The 21,028-nt window shown below is 36.1% G+C and overlaps 1 protein-coding gene across 2 annotated transcripts in view; it reads left to right on the top strand.

Annotated features, from left to right (window-relative positions):
• TTC33 (tetratricopeptide repeat domain 33) overlaps window positions 1-20,767 on the top strand; it is a 32,076-nt gene extending 11,309 nt beyond the window's left edge. For both annotated transcript variants that reach the window (XM_067730589.1, XM_067730590.1), the window contains exons 3-5: window positions 13,762-13,843; window positions 15,665-15,796; window positions 18,728-20,767. In XM_067730589.1, the coding sequence (XP_067586690.1) occupies window positions 13,762-13,843; window positions 15,665-15,796; window positions 18,728-19,081 (568 nt within the window). In that variant the 3' untranslated portion in view covers window positions 19,082-20,767. The remainder of the gene's footprint in view (window positions 1-13,761; window positions 13,844-15,664; window positions 15,797-18,727) is intronic.
• Window positions 20,768-21,028: the final 261 nt, after the last annotated feature.

The raw sequence follows: 21,028 nt of genomic DNA, 5'->3' as shown, positions 1-21,028 counted from the left end.
TCTATTTTTATAAATAAAGTTTTACTGGGACACAAACATGGCCTTTTGTTTGCGGCTGATTTTGTGCTACAACAGAATTGAGTAGTTGTGTCAGAGACAATATGGCCCACAAAGCCTAAAATATTCACTGTATGGACTATTACTATGCTGACCTTGGCTTTAGGCCCTTCCTCAAAAGCCACAACGATGCCTGAAACCTTAGACACCCCAGGGTCTTAAGGTACCTATAATTCTAATCTCTTGATTCTTTCTACCCACGTTGCTATTCCCCTGGTCTTGGGAATTTCTTGTAATATCTGTACGTGGAATGGTGAGATGAAACAAAGTAAGAATTAAGGTGTTTGCTACTTTTGTCTTAGGGTATAATTTGTTTTTATGTCTTTCCATCTTTTTTTTTTTTTTATGTATTGTAAGCATGCTAGCTTCTGTCCTCTTTTCATGTCTTCCATGCTTCTCTCTGCTGCTTTCCAAGACTTCTCTTGGAGAAGGTAGGACAAATGAGATAGGTAGAATCTGTGATATTAGCACCTTCTATGTGCCCGGTCATGTTCTGGGTATTGTAGAGAATACAAGCAAATCCACCCTTTGGTCCCTGAACTCATTAGTAAAGAGAAGATAGAAATACATGGAAGAATTAGAGAAAAATTAAACGAAAACAATATTGGGGTAGTTAGAGAAAGCATTGGTCAGGTAGTTATAAGAGCTAGCTTCAAATCCTGGTTTGTGTAGGCTTAGTACCATGTGCCTTTGGACTAGTCCTGTAGTTGCTCTCTACTTTTGTTTCTTCCATCAGTAAAATGAAAACAAGTAATGCCAATCTTATAGGACTTTTTGTGAGCACTAAGTGAATTAACTTTTTACGAAAATAATTATATGTTAAGTAATTGTATGGAAAGTGCTTTGTAAAACATAAATTACTTTAGAAATATAAGTGTGACTGTGTGGTCAGTTAAGTGGTACTCATGGTCTTCATGGGAAAAGGGGATTTTCACTTGGTCTTAGAGGAGAGAGAGCCTTTGACTAGGTGAGAAGCGGGGGAACAGGAACCTAAATGTGCACGTTTGTTCACTGAGGAACCCACACGAACAAAGGAGTGATGTGTAGGTAGAGACGGGGCAAAGATGCAGCTAAGTGAAGCAAAGGAGTGGTGAGGAGAAGAAAGACTGGACAGATAGGCTAAGACTGGGAGACATAGACTTGCTACTGTTGAATCCTGTGGAATTTACTACTATGCTATTAATTAGAAAATTATGAGTATAAAGATTATTATGAAGCAACAATTGAATTTTCCAGAGAAAGAAAGTAGAACATAACATACTTCCAAAGTTTTTCATGTTGTGTCTATAATAACATTTGGAAATATTATTTAGAGACCAGCTTATAATCACCTGTAATATGCCTAAGAAGTACAAACACGTTTTTTTAGGTGACACAGTTAATGCTTTTAGAGGTAATACCATTAATACTTAGTGGATAATAGCACCAGGGAACTAAATTTCTTTAATATTGTATATATATTTTGTTAAAAACATTATAGATGATAGCTATAAATAATCAAAATTGGGTATTAAATTATAGTAAGCATTGTTGAGTGTCATATACTTTTTTTTCTCCATTATCTATTACGTATGAAACCTTTTCTAATGTTTTTCTGAGGCGTACCCTACATGGTCATGTAGATTTTGTACTTTAGCAAGTTGCTGGATTTAATTGCTAATCCTTTATTTAGGATTTTTACATTTATCTTATGGACTAAAAATTCTTCAGTGATCACTAGGATTAATTCTCATTTCTCAAATAATGTATCTTTCTTAGGACGAAAGTGTGCTTTATTTTTATTGCTAGATTCTCCACATATGCTGCAATGCATTAGGACTCTTAAGACTACACTTCTAATTGTGGAATTTCAAATTTTGGATTAGGCAGTGGCGGCTATTTTCCAGTCAGGGCCCTCCCATACTGTCCCAGTTCGTCCTGTGTTAGCTGATACAGCTGCATATACTTTGGGGAGCAAAGTACCTATTGCACTGTCTACATAGAGCTTTTAGTTTAAATAAGCACAGAGATAAATATAAAGTTTCAAACAGTTTTACAAAGATAAGTAACCGGGTACCATGAGCCAGAGTGATTTAGATAAGGGGTCACAGAAGGCTTCTCCAAGGAAGCAAGAAGACAAATGATTGAGTTCATCCAGGCGAAGGGAGTTCTACTTATTGTTTTGCCTTTATTGTGATTTTATATTTATCATTAAAATAAGGGAACTACTGATTTATTTGTAAATGTTTTTATTTAATCCAAATTATACTAGAATTAATTTCTGGTGAATTTTATTTTGTGACATGTATGTGTATGCTAAACGAATAAGTAATATAGGTGGTAAAATATTTCGGATGATTTTTGTATCTAAAGTAAAAATTGGGATATTAAAATGATGACTTTTTAGAAATTTTTCAGAAAATTCTCATTGCCTAGTGTAGCAAGGAGTAGAACAGGGTAATTGCTTTCAATACAGTAACAACTAAGAAACGTTCTGTACTAGTTAGACGTTGGCATTGTTGTTTCAATTTGCTTTGGAAAATGACCTTTATTCAGTGTGTGTGCACTTCCATGTAATTTCAGAGGACCTTCCTACTGTTTCCAGAGTGAATTGATCTGCCTTAAATTGTTTGTTCTTGTCTATAATAAATTAGAAACTTTTAAAGACATGTTTGTTCTTTTGTGTAAGTAAATTGTTTAAATTATTACTGAAAGTAGACTTTATGACTTAACCTAATCCTGTGTCCACATAATTTCAATAAGTGATAGTGACTAAAATTCAGAGCAGTTTAGTATAAAATAAAGTATATTTATATCGTGTCTCTTGCTATTGCCTAGTAAAAACATACTGGGACTCCAGTCTGAGCATCATTTCAATACTTCTTCCCGTTTCACATCCCCTTTCCTTCAATATGACTGTCTTGAGAGAGTATGCAATTAGGTAGTATATTTTTTTCTTTCATTGTTTTTGCTTCTTTTTTCTTCCTTTCTGAGCCTAACTGAAGTTGCGAGAAGTTAAGTTCCTTACGATGAATGATCATTATATGGTACTGCACATTATTTTCTCCTTGCTTTCTTCAGAATGTTATTCTAAATTCTAGACAGAAAAACTCAAAGTAATTTATGGAGGATTTTTTTTTTTTTGGTTTAATTCAGGGAATTGACCGTTGTCTAAAACTTGGAACCTGATCTACCTACATTGGAAATCGCATGATTTTCAGTCAAATCTCAACAGATTTCAACATCATTATAATTTCTCTATGAAAGCTCCCACAAAATCAAGGAACCAAACTAAACTTTAATTTCAAATATTATATACTGAACTTACAATAACAAAATCTAAACTAAGCCAGAAAAGTTATTTCTGTCGTTAAACATTTTGGGGAAACAATGTTTATAAATATTAGAAAACACAATATAAAATAAGGTGAAAACTTTAATGTTCTTTTTTAAAATTTTTAAAAAGATTTATTTATTTATTTATTTATTTATATTTATTTATTTTTGGCTGCGTCAGGTCTTAGTTGCAGCATGCGGGATCTTCGTTGAGTCATGCAGCATCTTTCGTTGCGGTGTGGGGGCTTTTCATTGTGGTGCTTCTCTGTAGTTGTGGTGTGTGGGCTCCAGGGTGCCTGGGCTCTGTAATTGTGACATGCAGGTTCCAGGGCGTGTGGGCTCTGTAGTTTGCGGCACGTGGGCTCTAATTGAGGGGTGCAAGCTCAGTAGTTGTGGCACGTGGGCTTAGTTGCCCTGCAGCATGTGGAATCCTAGTTCCCTGACCAGGGATCGAACCTGCGTCCCCTGCATTGTAAGGTGGATTCTTTACCACTGGACCACTAGGGAAGTCCCCTTTAATGTTCCTGACGATATAGTTTTTAGTAAGGAAATAAAATGATGAATCATATATTAGCTGCTGATTTACTGAAATGTAGCTGTATAGGAATAGCTTTTAAATTTGTTTTGGTATTCCCACATGAGCACATAAAATTGTATGATAGAAGTCTATCATGATATTAGTGGAAAGTGGTGATCAATATGTTTAGTTACAATTTATTTGACATTGACAAAAATGCTCTAACATTTGTTCTTAAATACAGTCAGTCCTCATTCATGGATTTTGGATTTGTGAGTTCACTTACTCAGTACAATGTATTTGCAACACCAAAATCAGTACTCATGGTGCTTTCCCATCTGAGTTCCCAGCTGAGTCAAACAAGGCAATGCTCCCTCTGCCTTTGTGTTTTACCTCTCATACTGAAAGCAAGCGTACTGTCTGTGGTCTAGTTAGTGTTATGTTTTCCCTCTTTTTTTTGCCTTTTCTTGATGATTTTGCTGTTTAAAAAGGCCCCCAAGTTGGGGGGGGGGCTTTTTAAACAGCAAAAAAAGTAGTGCAGAAGTACTGTCTAGTGTTGTTAAGCCCAAGAAGGCTGTGATGTGCCATATGGAGAAAATACGTGTGTTAGGTAAGCTTCATCCAGGCCTGAGTTACAGCGCCGCTGGCCACGAGTTTAGTGTTAGTGAATCAGCAATGTACATTAAAGATGTCTTTAAACAGAAATGGACATAAAACGGGGTTATATGTTAATCAGTTGATAAAAATGTGACGAGAGGCTTGCTGGAACTTAACCTTAGAACCAATGATTCAGTATTCATTAATTCAATCTTTATGGTGACTTTATAGAACAAAACTACTGGGAATGGGAATCAGTTATATCTAAAATAAAGATTTTGAGTTTAGCAGTGTTTTCATGTATGCAACTTTTCTTTTGTCAAGAATTTAAATAATCAGGACAAGTAATTAAAATTTACTTTAAAGCTGCATAAAATCTAGCAGTGGGATTCAGCAGAGATAAAATTATGTTCAACATCATTTGTCATTTGTTGTTTCATATTCTTCTCCCCTCACTCAAATTAACTTAGTATATTAATGTCTTGTATCTATTTTTACTCACTGAACATTTATTTAGTGCTTTTGTTAGGCATTGATGCCACAAAGAAAATATTAGATAAGCATCTTTTGGGGGACAACACAAAGAGGGAAGCTGTTTTGATATGGAGTAAAGAGTACAGTTTTAGAGAGTTCCTTGGATGATATAAAAGGAGGGCGTTTAACTGAATGGGGGAATGAAAGAATTAAAGCGTGTTTTACAAGATTTTTTGGAGGAGATAGCATCAGAACAGTCATAAAAGGTAAATGGAAATTAGCTGAAGAAGGGGCAGAACAATGTTCCAGTCGTAGGAATCTGCATGTGCAAAGCCAAGAAGAGGCCAGAGAAAATCTCTCCCTTTGGAGTATCAAAAATAGTTCAGGGGCTTCCCTGGTGGCGCAGTGGTTGAGAGTCCGCCTGCCGATGCAGGGGACACGGGTTCGTGCCCCGGTCCGGGAAGATCCCACGTGCCGCGGAGCGGCTGGCCCCGTGAGCCATGGCCGCTGAGTCTGCGCGTCCGGGGCCTGTGCTCCGCAACGGGAGAGGCCACAGCAGTGAGAGGCCCGCATACCGCAAAACAAAAAAAAACCAAAAAAACAGTAGAACTGGAAGAAGCATAATGCACAACGTCAGTGAAAGGAGCGTCTAGAGGAGAAAGGGGATTTGGAGCCGAGACGTGTCTATTGGATGTCTAGTGAAATTTAAGAGGCCTGAACTTGAGTGTGTTGAAGGTAACCGGAGCCATTGAAATATTTTTATCAGTAGGTGAACTCATCAAAACTATGTTTTGGAAATATTTTTCTGAGATAGAGTAGAAAATGGATTGGAGTCAGGCAAGACTGATCTCAGGAAGACTGGTTTATTGAATTTTTGACCATCCTGGAAGGCTGAGGACCTACACTAGTAGCAGTGACAGTGGATTAAAGGAATTGAATTAGAGAATTGAAGACTAATGTGACCTAGAGCAGGGAAAAGTATAGTCAAGAATGAATGGCTTCAGGATTTTCTTAATGCCTCGGTGGTGCAGTTCTTTAAGTCAGGGATATACGGGTAGAGTAAATTTGGAGTAGGAGATGATGGTGAGTTCAGTTTAAACACATTGTGTCTGAGATATGTCAATCACCTCTTTATTTTTTTTTAATAAATTTATTTATTTTTGGCTGTGTTGGGTCTTCGTCTCTGCGTGCGGGCTTTCTCTAGTTGTGGCGAGCGGGGGCTGCTCTTCGTTGTGGATCAGGCTTCTCATTGCGGTGGCTTCTCTTGTTGCAGAGCACTGGCTCTAGGTGCACAGGTTTCAGTAGTTGTGGCACGTGGGCTCAGTAGTTGTGGCTCACGGGCTTTAGAGCACAGGCTCAGTAGTTGTGGCGCACGGGCTTAGTTGCTCCGTGGCATGTGGGATCTTCCTGGACCAGGGCTCGAACCCAGGTCCCCTGCATTGGCAGGTGGATTCTTAACCACTGTTCCACCAGGGAAGTCCCTGTAAGTCACCTCGTGATCTTATATTCTTATATGCGTAATCTTCTCATTTCTCTATTTGCTATTCACAGAAAAACCTCCCAAGTGAGTCATTCATTGTCCCTACTTTTTTACTTCCACTTCACTATTCAGTCTGGCTTCCATTCCAACAATACTGTTTTGGTCAGTGTCACCAATGACCTGCATGACATTAGAGCTTTCTGAAGTATTCAGTACAACTCGTCACTCTCTCCATGACAGCCTTCTCTCTTGGTTTCTATAAAATCACACACACTCCTGAATTTTCTCCTTCCATTCTTTCTCTGCTTCTCAGTCATCTTTGCTGGTCCTTCCTTCTTTGCTTGATCTCCACATTTTGAAGACTTCAGCCTGGTATCTTTTCTCTTTCTTATCTACTCTCTTCTTAAGTGATCTTTCCCAGATCCATGGTTTGTTTAATTTATTCTTAAAATTTTTACTGAAAAGAAAAAGGCAATGAAATATACTCATGATTTTTAAAAAGCAAACGCAGTAATAACAAAGGATACACAGTGAAGAGTCTTACCCTTACTCCTGTCCCCTAGCCTATTATTTCACTTTCCCAGAGGCAGCCACAGTTACCAGTTTCTTGATATCCTGCCAAGATAATCTTTATATTTATAAGCATGTAGGTCTATAGATCTTTTAAAACATCGTTAATGGTAGCATTCTAAATATAATATATATATATACCATTCTCTCCCTTGTCTTTTTAACTTAATACATCTTAGAGATCTTTTTTTTTTTTTTTTTTTTGTGGCTGTGTTGGGTCTTCGTTGCTGCACATGGGCTTTCTCTAGCTGTGGCGAGCGGGGGCTACTCTTTGTTGCCGTGCACGGGCTTCTCATTGCGGTGGCTTCTCTTGTTGCAGAGCACGGGCTCTAGGCACGCAGGCTTCAGTAGTTGCAGCACGCAGGTTCAGTAGTTGTGGCACATGGGCCCTGGAGTGCGTGGGCTTCAGTAGTTGCAGTGCGTGGGCTCAGTAGTTGGGGCACGCGGGCTCTAGGGTGCGTGGGCTTCAGTAGTTGTGGCGCACGGGCTGTAGAGTGCAGGCTCAGTAGTTGTGGTGCACGGGCTTAGTTGCTCCGCGGCATGTGGGATCTTCCCGGACCAGGGATCAAACCTGTGTCCCCTGCATTGGCAGGCAGATTCTCAACCACTGTGCCATAGGGAAAGTCCTTTTTTTTTTTTTTTTAATGGCTGTGTCCTAGGTCTCTTACTATCCAGACTCTTAACTATCTGAAATCAGGAACCAGAAAGATTTGGATATGAAGGGATACTTGTATTTCATTATATGATGTTCTAAAATGTATTTAACCTTACCTCTTTTGAAAAAGAACGTTTTCATCTTTAATTTTTACAAATGATATAGTGGGTATCCTTTCAAAGATATAAGTGTGCACACATACAGTTTAGTCCAAGAAAGATTTATAGAAATGGAATTGCTAGATCAAACTGGATGTGCATTTAAAAAAACATAGTTTACTTTTTTTCCCTTTTTGTTTTTGAGTATATTGTTATCAAGCAGCAAACTTGGCTTTTAGTGATTGTGTGCATGTGTGTATGTAGAAAGATAGGGGACATGCTTATAACTTTCCATTAAAAACTGTTTTCTAACTTTTTATTGTGAAAATTTTGAAACATACAAAAGAGTTGAAAATTACAGTGAGCATCTGTTTACCCACCACCTAGATTCAGCATTGTTATCTTGCCATATTTGCTTTCTCTGTATATGTTTTATGAACCATTTGATAATAAGTTGCAGACATCATGAAAGCTTATCCCTGAAAACTTCTATATGAATTTTCTATCAATAAGGACATTTCCAAAATAACCATAATATAACTAGCATGTAAGACAACAATAATTTCCTAATATTTGTTAGTATCTCATATGTATTTAGTTTTGCAGTTGTCCATAAAATGTTTTTTATAGCTGATTTTTTGGCTGAAGATCCAATCAAGACTCATACGTCGTTACTGGTTGTTAGGTGTTTTTAGTCTCTTTCAATTTAGAGCTGGGTCTGAGACTATATACAGTTAGTGGATCAAACTTTGTATGCCATCTGTTTTTCTAAATAAAGTTTTGTTGGCACACAGCACCACTCATTTGTGTTGTCTGTGGTTGCTTTCACACTAGAGCAGCAGAGTCAGGTAGTTGGAACAGAGACTGTCTTGTCTCCAAAGCCTAAAGTATTTACGATTTGGCCCTTTACAGAAAAAAGTTTGTGGACCCTTATTTAGAACATTAGAACAATTCTCTCACCTTTAAAAGTTTTTCCCATGGCATTGACTTTTTGAATTAACTAGGCAAATTGCTTAGTAGACTGGCTCACACTCTGGATTTGCCTGATTTTTTCCCTCTGGATCATTTAATTTTTTTTCTCTCCATCTCTTGTATTTTATGTAAACTGGAAGTTAAGTCAGGCAGCTTCAATTGAAGTTCAATTTTTTTTTTGCTAGAATATTCATGGTGTTGTTTACTTTCTGTTGCATCACATCATGATATATATAATATCTGGGTGTCCCTTTAGTGATGCTAAGGTCAGTTACAGCATTCAGGGGAATATCAGCCTTATCTTCCATTGTACAGTTCTGCATCAATCTTTTCCCTAATGGTTTTAGCATCCACTGATGGTCATCATTTAGATCCATCTAGATCCATTATTTCATAAGTGATGATTTTTAAAATTCTAATATTTCTTCTGCATTTATTAGCTGTTTTCTTCCCCTGTTAAGAACTTTCCTTCATCAGCATTTGTGTAGAGGTTTATTTTTATGTTTAAGTTGTTGAAGGAAAAAAGTTTTTTGTCCCTTACAAAGGTTTTGAAAGTAGGGTTCCTGTACATGTCCTCTTATTGTTTACAGTAGTTTAAAAGTAGTTGTTCACGTCCGGAGCCTGTGCTCCGCAACGGGAGAGGCCACAGCAGTGAGAGGCCCGCGTACCGCAAAAAAAAAAAAAAAAAAAAGTAGTTGTTCATTTGAAGCAGAGCTTTTAAGTGTATGTTTGTGTGTGCGTGCATGCACCTGCGTACTAGATTGAGGAGAGAACATATGAGAGGCTGCTGCTGTATTTGTTTTTCACTATAAGGATTTCCCCTTTTTTCTATAAGGCCAAAATTTTAAAATTATAATTCTAATTGTTAAACACCTAGACTAGTTTCAGAGGATTAAACAACCTGAATATGGTTTGTATTTTAGATATAATCTTCTTATACTTAAAAAGTACTAGTGTCATTTGAATTCTTGATTAGTTTAGAGATTGCTAATTCTGATAACTAAACTAACCTGGAACTGTCCCTTGTACGTCTGGCATATTAATAGAAAATCTGAAGGGGAGTTGTATAGACGAGTAAATATAATACTTATTTTTCCCTCAGTGGCTTTTTTTCTTAATTAAAAGAAATCAATGTGAGTGATATCTTGAGTTATACAACCTTCCTTCTAAGGTGATCTCATTTCCAGTCAGTTTTACATCAAATATAATACGTGTATTCTGTTTGACCTCCAAAATACATTTTTTCTTCTTTAATAATTATTATTCGTGGCACACTTTCTTCCAAAAGAGAATTGTAATGGCCAAAGTGTAACTTTTTTCCAGATTTATTGAGATATAATTGATATATAACACTGTGTAAGTTTAAGGTTTACAAGGTGATGATTTGAACATGTATATATTTCAGAATGATTCCCACAATAAGGTTAGTTAACACATCCATCACCTCATAAAATTACTTTGTTTGTATTTGGTGAGAACACTTAAGATCTACTGTCTTAGCAACTTCCAAGTATGTGATACAGTACTGTTAACTAGAGTCACCACACCATGCTGTGCATTGTGTCTCTAGAACTTATTCATCTTATAACTGGAAGTTTGTACCAAAGTGTTACTTTTAATATCTAACAAGGGAGGATCCATTTGGAACGGTAGTAATCAGTCTTTAAGTATTATGCTGTAGAGGGAAGAATTTGATGATTTCAGGACTTGAGAAGACGTTTTGTGTGTGTGTTATATACGTTATATTAAAATATACTGGAAGGGTATACAATAAAATGTTAAGTATATTAACTATGGTTATGATCTTTGGGTGGTGAAATTGTGTCTTTAATTTCTGTATGTGTGTGTATGTGTGTGTGCGCGTGCACACACGTGCGCACATACCCACGCCCACTTTCCTCTGTTTTCTGGTTCTTCTCTATTTGTATACCCAGGGAAAAATTTTTTATATCAAAACAGGTATCATTTACTCAGGTAAAGAATATAAGGAAGACCTGATTTAAGAATATTTTTTGTTCAAAAAAATACTGAATACCAATATAAGCCACCAGTGCAATTTATAGTTGCCAGCACAGATATGCTGTCTTAGCTGCCTTAAAAGATGTACATGTGCAGATCAAGGAAGGAAGAGGTCCATTGGAATCTGCAGGCCCTGTCTTCCTCCTCCTTCCCTTTTCCTCCTCTCTGCAAGCTGTGGTTTTTATCCCTGTTTAAGAGTCTGCCAGTAAAGTTCAGACTTTCTCTTTCCTTCTCTGTGTGTTTTTTTTTTTGCTAAGTGCAATACCAGGTGAAGTCCTTGTATCTTTTCTCTCCATTCTTTTTTAGAGGGACTTTTGGCTTAAAGGAAGCTGCTTTATCTAAAGGGGCTGGGAAAGGAAAGACTAAGAATGGGCTCCTTTAGGCATTAGTATATGAATCCAAGCAGTGTGACCTGATAGGTGGTGATGCTACAGAAGGAGCTAGTTAATTAATTCTGTAGAGTTGATGGTATTTTAATAGAATAATTGGAATTCATAAATAAAGAATTTTAATGGTACCTGAAAAGATACTTAAATGTCTTACTTTGAAGTGCATTTGGTGGGTCTAAGCTAACACTGACATGACAATTATTTAAAAATAATTGTGAGCCTCAGGTTCCCATTCAGGGTAACTAGAAAGTAACAGTGGGACACAGTGGTTTAGCCAGCGTGTGTATACCACGTGCTAAGCACAGTTTGTGTGGAGAATTGTGTGCCAGCCACTCAGGCCTGTGCAGGCCAGGCTAGTGGGTATAGCCTGACTCTGCACAGAAGTGCCAGGGCCCGTGGAAAGCAGAGCAATGCATGGAGCACTGCAAAGGGATCTCTGAGTGAGACGGAAGGAGGAGCATTGAAGGACAGCGGCCAGTGAGACGGCATGTCTCCACTATTACTTCCCACTTGGGGGACCCTGGCTCTACACAGGTGCTTGAGTTTGGCAAAATCCTTGATAGAGAAGCAATTTTCACTTGGTGAAGCTCTTAAAGATTTGATTTGTGTCCTAAGAATAGGTCTGTTGCAGGCAGAGACGGGAAAACATACAGCATCATGGTAGCACATCATAAAAATGAGGTGAATAATGGTCTCTCTGTCTTCAGATCATTGGTAGTTCCTAAAATTCGAGTAGTCTTTCACCCAGAGTTAAACAGTCTTCAAGCAAATACCTCCTCGGGGGTCAGCGGGGACCCCTGTTAGGGAAGAAGATATTAACAGTGGTTCTGATAATCATTTCTGTGTATTCAGATGTGGTTTGTCTAGAAACAAAGACTGCCAGCCATTGTGGGGTGAATCTTCAGCTTACTGTTATATTGATACCTTAGCCTGCTGCTACAGAATAACAGTAGCCATTGCTACAACCCATGTGGCAGTTAAGGCAGGCTTTCTGTAACAGTGCACTTGTGTGCTGTCCACCTTCACCCCTGCTGCTAGCCATGGAGTTGGCAGTGTGGCAAAATTATTCTAAGATAGCTGCCGCCCTTTTGCCGTGTGCCATGGTGGCACAGGACCCTGGAAATGGTATTGCCATTTGTATTATTTACTAGTAAAGGAGTGCTGTAGCAAGGTGGAAGCAGAGATAGAGAATGTACTTTTTTATGGTTTTCAGCTTTGTATTTTCTACCAGATTCTGCCTTTATTTCTTTAGTTTTCTGCTCCCTGCTTAAATAATAATCAGTGCAGGTGAGCCCACATTTTGGTTGTTATGTTTGGTTTGGATCTTCACATAGAAGGTAGGAAATTATACACTAGAATACATAGAGGAAAGGAAGGGTAGCAAGAAGAGATTTAAGAGAAGACAGTACATGATAGGGCTTAATATCCCAATAGAGATCTTATCAGTGGTTCTGAACTCTGGTTTTTATTAGCATAACTTGGGGAACTTTAAAAAAATACAGATGCCTGGGCCCTACTCCAAGAATTTGTTTTCATTGATCTGAGACAGGGACCAGCATATATGTGTGTGTGTATGCGTGTGTGTGTGTGCACGCACGTGTATTTTTTTCCCCACACAAACCTCCCTAGATCATCTCTATGTAGCCAGGAATGAAAACTGGTGGATTATATATTTTCTGTTTAGCTCTAGAAAAGAGAATGAGTAGCATTGAGGGGAAGGTACAGGATAGAAAGTTTCAGCTCATTATAATGAAGAATATTCTAGTAATTTGAACTTTGTCCTCCTAGAAATAATCAGGTATACATGAGTTAACTGCTTGGGAAGGATGCTGTGAAGGTGACTGCTTTGGATGATATGCAGGACTTAGTCATTCCTTAATTTTATTAAAAAAAAAAAGTGCTACTGAGCTTCTGCAGATTTGGCATGGAGTATGCTAAGATCAGTTTGGGGCGTATTCAGTTTGAGGTGTCTATAGGGAATCTAGGTAGAGATGTTAGCTCAGAAGAGAGTTGTGACTGGGAGAACATCACTGAAAAGATGATAGTGGAAATCACTGTCTTCATACTGTTTTTCGTTCATGTGACCCATATCTTATAAGCTTACCATTTATTGATAGTGATAACTAAGACATGGTCCCTGTGTTCTTGGAGCTTATAGACAAAAAATCTTAAAACTGAAGAATCTTTACAGAATGACCTGGCAACATCTTAAATTGTCATCTCTGTCAGCTAGATTGCTGCAGTAGAGCCAAGGGTTGTAATTAAATTATAAGTTCTTGAGAGAAATCCTTTGTAATACATCTGAAATGAATGACAGCACATGCAGACATTGAGGTTGGTGAAAAAAAGAAATTCTGGTGGTGATTTCTTAGGCCAGAAAATAAAATCTTGAAAAATTTCGGAAATCTTTTTTATTTAGGTTTTGCTTTTTTCTCTTTTGCTGTCCTTTCCCTTCATGTCTTAAATTTTCCTGCTTTTGTAACATCACCATTATCAGTTCTTGAATAGAGATATTTCTTGGTAAACAATTATTCCTTATTTTCTGATTTTTAAATTTGGTCATGTACTCTCAAAGACATACTGAAAATATAATATTAATGTAACTTTAACAACCATAGATACCGAGAGGCGATTCAGAAGTGGGATGAAGCACTACAGTTAACCCCAAATGATGCTACCCTGTATGAGATGAAATCACAGGTAATAATTATGAAGAATTTCCCTTTCATTGTGAAATTGCACTCACTATGTCTGGTGAGCGGTGATGAACCAAAAGAGCATTTCCTCCCATTTTCTTTCTTTTTTTTTGTAAATTTATTTATTTAATTTATTTACTTTTGGCTGCATTGGGTCTTCATTGCTTTGCACGGGCTTCCTCTAGTTGCGGCGAGCGGGGCTACTCTTCGTTGCAGTGCATAGGCTTCTCATTGCAGTGGCTTTTCTTGTAGCGGAGCACAGGCTCTAGGTGTGCGGGCTTCAGTAGTTGTGGCTCTCGGGTTCTAGAGCGCAGGCTCAGTAGTTGCGGCAAAAAACTAAGTTGGGCTTAGTTGCTCAGCGGCATGTGGGATCTTCCCGGACCAGGGCTCAAATCCATGTCCCCTGCGCAGGCGGATTCTTAACTACTGCGCCACCAGGGAAGCCCCATTTTCTTTTTTTTAAAATATAGTTTATTTGGGAAAAACATATGTCACCATATTATTTATGGCTCTTCCTCATGCATCAAATTAGAAGTTTGTTTAAAACACTTCACAATGAAGCTAACTTTCATTTCAACCTAACTGCTTAAGATATGAGCAGATGGATGTCTTTTAAAAAGTCACTGGTGATCTCTTAAACGAATGAAATGTGTTAGCTTTCCTTGGAAATTAATTGTAGTGGACTTAGCAATAACTCAGTCTCTTCAGAATGAGGATGGATTGGATTCTAGATGATGCTATTTCTCTAATAATGGCCTAGTCCATAGCAAAAGGTCAGAATAGACTCAATTTATTAATATTATAAAAATAACATTTGTACTTAAAAATACAGTTTTAATACTTTGTGAGAAATTTCATAAAGAAAACGTCTGAGCACTTGTATTAGATTATCCAAAAGATGTTTAAAATCTCAAACAGAGAATTAACCATACTTCTGGCAGGGAGTGGTTGCAGTTCAGCCTTGATCCACACACCTAGCATATCTTGCAGATGATGATCCCAAACATAGGGCACATCCTTTTTCAGCTTTGATGGTAGTTTATCCAGGAAAAACCCAAATAAATTATTTCCACTGAATGGAGTGCTGTGAGGACCTTCATTTGGATAAGTCTTTAATTTTTAATCTTAAATATGTATGTATTAAAGATAGGATTTGTGGCAAGCTATATGAAATGAGTTGTTTTATTTGGAACCTGATAATGATGGTGTCACAAATCTTGTGAAATGCAGATGGGCAAAATATTATAGATAAAAGCCAGCCCTTTCCCATAAATTGAGGTAGAGGGTTCTGGAACTCCCTGATTTTTCTGATGTGTGTGATTTGAAGAACCCAGTTGTGGGGAGGCTGGTGGAGTGTTTAAATGATTTTTATAGCAGAAAGATGTTCACTAGGGATAGGATGGGTAGTTGAACAAATTTAAATTTACCTTGTTTGACGGCAGGACCTGGAGTTCCCTAAAAAAAACACATTGTAAGTAGAATAAATAGAAGGGGAATTGGGGTTCAAATAGCTGTGAGCCACCATGGCCAGAATATGACCACCTGGTTTTGACCAGATGGACAGTAGGTTTCATCAGTTGAAAAGGGAATGCTTTATATTTTTCATAGTTATTTCAGGAGTAGGAAGAATATAATTTCTAACCCTGAAGAGCAGAGAAGGGGGTCAAACCCACTAAAATGTTACATTTTCCAGACTAAAAATATATTTTTAAAAATGAAAAGAGTTGTTTACATACAATTATCCATTTTTTCTTTTTGGCTAGTATTTAGTTTGCTAATTTATGAATATTACTGATGGGTTTTGTTTCTTCTTTTTTGGCTATAGGTCCTAATGTCTCTTCATGAAACGTTCCCAGCAGTTCATGCTGCAGAAATGGCTGTCCAGAGAAATCCACATTCATGGGAATCTTGGCAAACTTTGGGACGTGCTCAGCTTGGATTAGGAGAGATAGTCTTGGTAAGTAAGTCAGATTATTACAGTGATCACATTTTATTTTGACATGCTTTTCATCAGCTGAACCAAAAAGTAAATAGTCATTTATCATGTGTACACAAAAAGTAAATAGCAAATAACCTTTTAAAGGTATTAACCCATAAACACAGATGAGTTATTACCAAACATCTTTTTCCATTACAGATATCAATTATATCAGGATCAGAATATTTTTCAGGTATTTGACATCCTGGGAATTAAAAAAATATTAACATGAAATGTAGGCATTTGGTAAACCTTATTTAAATATAAAACAACTTCTAGGTTAGTTCCTTGCATCATTAAATTTACCACATTATAAAGTGGTATTAGTATCACCATGGAGACAAAAACCACTAAAAGATTATGTTGAGGAAGGAAGAAAGTGAAATACGGGAGAGTAATGGTGATAAATATTCAGACTGAAAAATTGCTAAGCTTAGTGAGGGGAGAAATGGGGAAGGGTAGAGGCTTATGAAAATGAAATACTCATTGTGTAAAGTTTACTCTAAACTGGTACTTGGTGCATTTCTCACCTTGTCTGGACTATACCTTGTAGGTAGGCTTGGTAGGTCAGAGTTGGCTGTGAGCATTGTCCTGTTTTTGTTTTTCTTTTGACTGAACTATATATACCTGACAGCTAATTTCCTAAAAGACTTCTGTAAATCTAATATAGTGGTGCCACATTTGCTCTTTGTCATCAAAAATTAAGATTTTTCATGCTTTTATTAGCTTTTTACAGTTAAAAACAAAACAAGCAAAAAAATACCAAAGAAGTTTCTTTAAAGGCTAAAATTATTGGTAAATCCTGAATTTAACATTACTAATAATGGCTTTAGTCAGTTGTAGATAACTTAGATTTTTCTGGTACTCTTGTAAATATATCATTATTTCTAAATAAGAAGATATTTGTCAAATTCTCAAATCATAAGGAATTTTGATGAGAAAAGGATTGCTTAAAGTAAAATAACTTAAAACTGATAATCTGAAATAAAATTCACAGTGATGGAAACAAGTTAAACCAAAGGTTGTTTTCTTTCCTTGCCATTTAACATAGTCATCTTTCCTCTTTTTTATCTGAAGACTTAAATCATATCAGAGTTGGAAAAAGAAACTCAAGGAATTTAGTTTTCTAACAGGTTAACAGCAAAACAAAAGTCTATTCTATGATACTTTTTACCCATTTCTCCTTTATTAAAAACTTACAGATCATTATCTGTTTTGCTTATAAGTACCTATGGTAATGGGAAAAACCTCTAGGACATAATGTTTAGCAAAGATTGTCCTATAAAGAAAGAAAATAAACTGCAGGTGAGACAACAGAGATACTTTGAATAAACCAATAAAAGTAAAATTATTCAATTTTTTAAAATTGTTATTTTTTCTGCTTGATACATTTCTTTCCATTTATGTTGTGAAATTCTTGGAATTAAAAGTGTTTTTCCCCCATTTAATACAGTTTTAGGGTTCTACTTGAAAAAAATCTAAATTTGTAATTTTTATGTAAACTTAAGCTGTTCTTTTGAAATACTAGAATGGTTAAAAAAATAACTTTACTCATTGTCATAATGAAGGGAATACTGTAAAAAATATATTGAAAACAAGCTAAAATTTCTAACATCTCACAGTTCTTTCTACATATACATATGGACAAAAACATAAGAAAATACATAGGTAAATAGAACAGGCAGTAAATTAAAAGTCAATAGTTGTATATACATCTATGAGTATTTAGATTTTTATGCGGAGCTGGGTGTGTATGTTGGAAAATGTTCATAGGCTTAGTTTGTTTTTCATTTTCTAATTCTTCGAGGTATAAAGTTAGGTTTTTTTCCTTGAGATCTTTTCTTTTTTTAACATAGGCATTTATCATTATAAACTTCCACTTAGTTTTGCTTTTGCTGTATCCTATAGTATCAGGATGTTACATTTTAATTTTCGTCTCAAGATATGTTTTAATTTCTCTTTTGATTTCTTCTTTGACTCACTGGTTGTTCAAGAGTGTGCTGTTTTATTTCCATGTATCTGTAAGTTTTTCCAGTTTCCTTCTGCTGTTGATTTCTAGTTTTATTCCATTGTAGTCAGAAAAGATACTTGGTATGTCTTCTTAAATTTAAGACTTGTTTTGTGACCTAAGATGTGATCTATCCTGGAAATGTTCTGTGTGTTCTTGAGAATAATGTGTATTTTGCTGCTGTTGTATGAATCATTCTATATATATCTGTTAGGTCCCTTTGGTCTATAGTGTTGTTCAAATCTTCTGTTTCCTTATTGATCTTCTGTCTGAATGTTCTATCCATTATTGAAAGTGGGGTGTTGAATCCACTACTAATACTTTATTGCTGTCTATTTCTCCCTTCAGTTCTGTCAGTGTTTATATACTTAAATGTTCTGATGTTGGGTGCATATATATTTATAATCATTATATTTTTCTGGTGAATTGACACTTTTATCATTATATAACGTCCTTCTTTGTCTCCTGTGACACTCAAGATGTGTTATCATTATTATGATCTAAACTCTTGGCTTCAAAGATATGCATTCCTGGTACCTTTCTGATCATGGGTTAGCCCAGGAAATCTCCAGATTTATATATTTGCTGATCTGCAGAAGCTGAACAATGCATTTACCTTGTTTTGAGCCATAATATCAGTACCTCTGTTTTAATAGACTTTTAGTCCTCATCAACAATTTGTCAGCCACTTTCTTTTACACTCTTTGACTCTTTTTTTTTTTTTTTTTTTTTTTACTGTAACCATCATCTAGTGGGTAGAGAACAGCTCTAACTTCCATCTTTACATTCTAATACATTGAGGAAAAAGAGAGAGAGAGATATGGATATTGTGGATTATATTAAATACACTCCTTTTTTAAAACTAAGCAAACAAAAAAAGTTTGACCTTTTCTCCTCCCTAGGCAATTCGAAGTTTTCAAGTAGCCCTTCACATCTATCCAATGAACCCTGAAATATGGAAAGAAGACCTTTCTTGGGCAAGAACGCTCCAGGAGCAGCAGAAGGTAGCACAGAGGATTAAAAAAAGTGAAGCACCAGCAGAGGTAACACATTTCTCACCAAAGTCAATTCCTGAGTATGACTTTGAAAGTGAGGAGATTGTAGCTGTTTGTGCAGCTATTGCTGAAAAACAGAAGACAGTTGCAGCAGATAAAACAATGGTTATTGTGTCGGCTTCTGGGACTGTAGAGACTGTGACTGAGAAGGAAGACGGTGCTGCTCCACCAGATGGCTCTGTTTTTATCAAAGCCCGATAAAGCTTAGCAGGAATCATTTGAATCTATCTTTGCCACCTAAATTTTAGCCGTTGGGGCATTTAGAGAAACAGGGCAAAACTCCTGTTTGTAAAATAAGTTTTTCAGATGAGGCATATGAAAACTAAATGGAAGAATTATTGTGTAGTGTTTGGACTCTGCTTTGATAAGCTATGATTTCAGCTTCTTAAGATTAAAATTCTGAGTACAGTGGTTTTTTGATTAATAAGCTTAATTTAATCCAAATATATAAGTGAATGCATTTTAAAGATACAACTTGAAAAGTAAATTCTCAAATAGTGAATAACTTGATGGCCAGTGTTATTAAAATATTGACTTGTTGGCTTTTATGATAAAGGAAGTAGGCTTCTTGCCCTGCTAGAAATACCCTGCTGTTACTGTTCACTCTTCTTTTTCTCTTCTTTCATTAGAGTAAGTCTGTTACAAAGCTTGAATGTTTTTGACATTCATTTTGATTCAAAGTTGTCATTTGGTTATGTGTGGGATCCTTGAAAGTTTGACTGAAAATGCATGCAAATGTGTACATTCTGAATATTTTCTGAAGTTTCTCTTAATTCTGATTTGTGCTTTTGTTTTGACTTTATAATTATTTATAACAATGGTAGTTGCTAGTTTCAGTATTTGTTAGATGTGTGAAATACTGATAAATGTCAGAATCATGGTTTTATTTTTTAAATTATTAAAGTAGATAGAGTAGTCCTTAGTACCAAGTGAGTCATTTTTAAGATGTGCATTTTTTAAAACGAATGGCTCTTATAGATACATCATAACAAATTGCACTGCTGTTGTCCCAGTCAAAAGCAGTTATTTTCTTTTCCTTATTTTTACAAGATTAAAACCCTTGAAAATAACTTATCTCTTGATATAACTTTCCAGCTGATGGTTTGGAATTCCTTTTCTAGTTAACTCTTCTGGAACTACTCAGTGAAATGAGAAACAATCACAGTTTTAAATAGCTAAATTATACCTTTCTAAAGATTGGAGAAAAAAAAAGTAGAGATTTATTGAAGTGCCAATGAATGAATACCTTAGGCACAACATACATAGAAAATGAAATGTGATTTATGGTTCAGTCCCATGAGTAGAAAGGATATATTGCAGAATATATTTCATTGAAAGGCCACAGTCACATCCACAAGTCAATACTGTCATTGCTAATATTAATTGTTATTTTTATGCCACATATATGTTAGTACAGTAGAACTGCTGTGTACTGTTACTTCTGAAACTCAGGAAGCTATTATTGGTTTAAAATTAATTTTATCCTTGTTAGAGAGGAAGTAAGTTATTTTAAAGAATCTCACCTTACCCTCTGAGGGCATGTACATGTAATACTGTACATTTTTCTGAGATAATTTAAAAACATTTCTTTTAGTCGAATGCTTACCTCTTTTTTTCAGAGTTGGAGAAGCCAGCACTTACCTTGGAAAGTATTATATTTTTTCCCTAAGGTTGTATCAGAAAGTTAGCTCTGGTTAAAGAAGTTAGTTTTAGAAAGACCCAAAAAACAAATATTAATTATATTTTATTTTGTTTAATAAGGTATATTCTCAAAGGGCAGATAGTTGGGTATCTAGAGAAGTGAGCACTTACTATTTTGTATGTTGTTTTGAGTAATGGATGTGTATTGTATAATTTGTGAATAAATAGGTTTTTTCTGCATTTAAAGGTTTGCCTATTATTTTGTGTTGTTAGCTTTTGAAAAATTAGATTGATTTATTTAATTCATTTCTTATGTGAAAATAAAATATGTAAGGCACCTTGTATGGTGTCTTGTGTATGAAGTACTCAGTAAATGCTAGCTATTTCTATGAAGAACTTGCATTGGTTTTATTTAACCTCACTTTCTTCTGATTTTAAGAAAGGAGGAGAACTTCTTTGTAATCTTTTCCTTTCGTGAAAGTGAGAAGTCACTACTTCTGATACTGT

The sequence above is a fragment of the Pseudorca crassidens genome, chromosome 3 (assembly GCF_039906515.1).
Source record: "Pseudorca crassidens isolate mPseCra1 chromosome 3, mPseCra1.hap1, whole genome shotgun sequence".
In the NCBI taxonomy this organism is placed as follows: domain Eukaryota; kingdom Metazoa; phylum Chordata; class Mammalia; order Artiodactyla; family Delphinidae; genus Pseudorca; species Pseudorca crassidens.
Note: the sequence above shows the minus strand (reverse complement) of the source record. Positions and strands in the feature narration are given on the sequence as shown.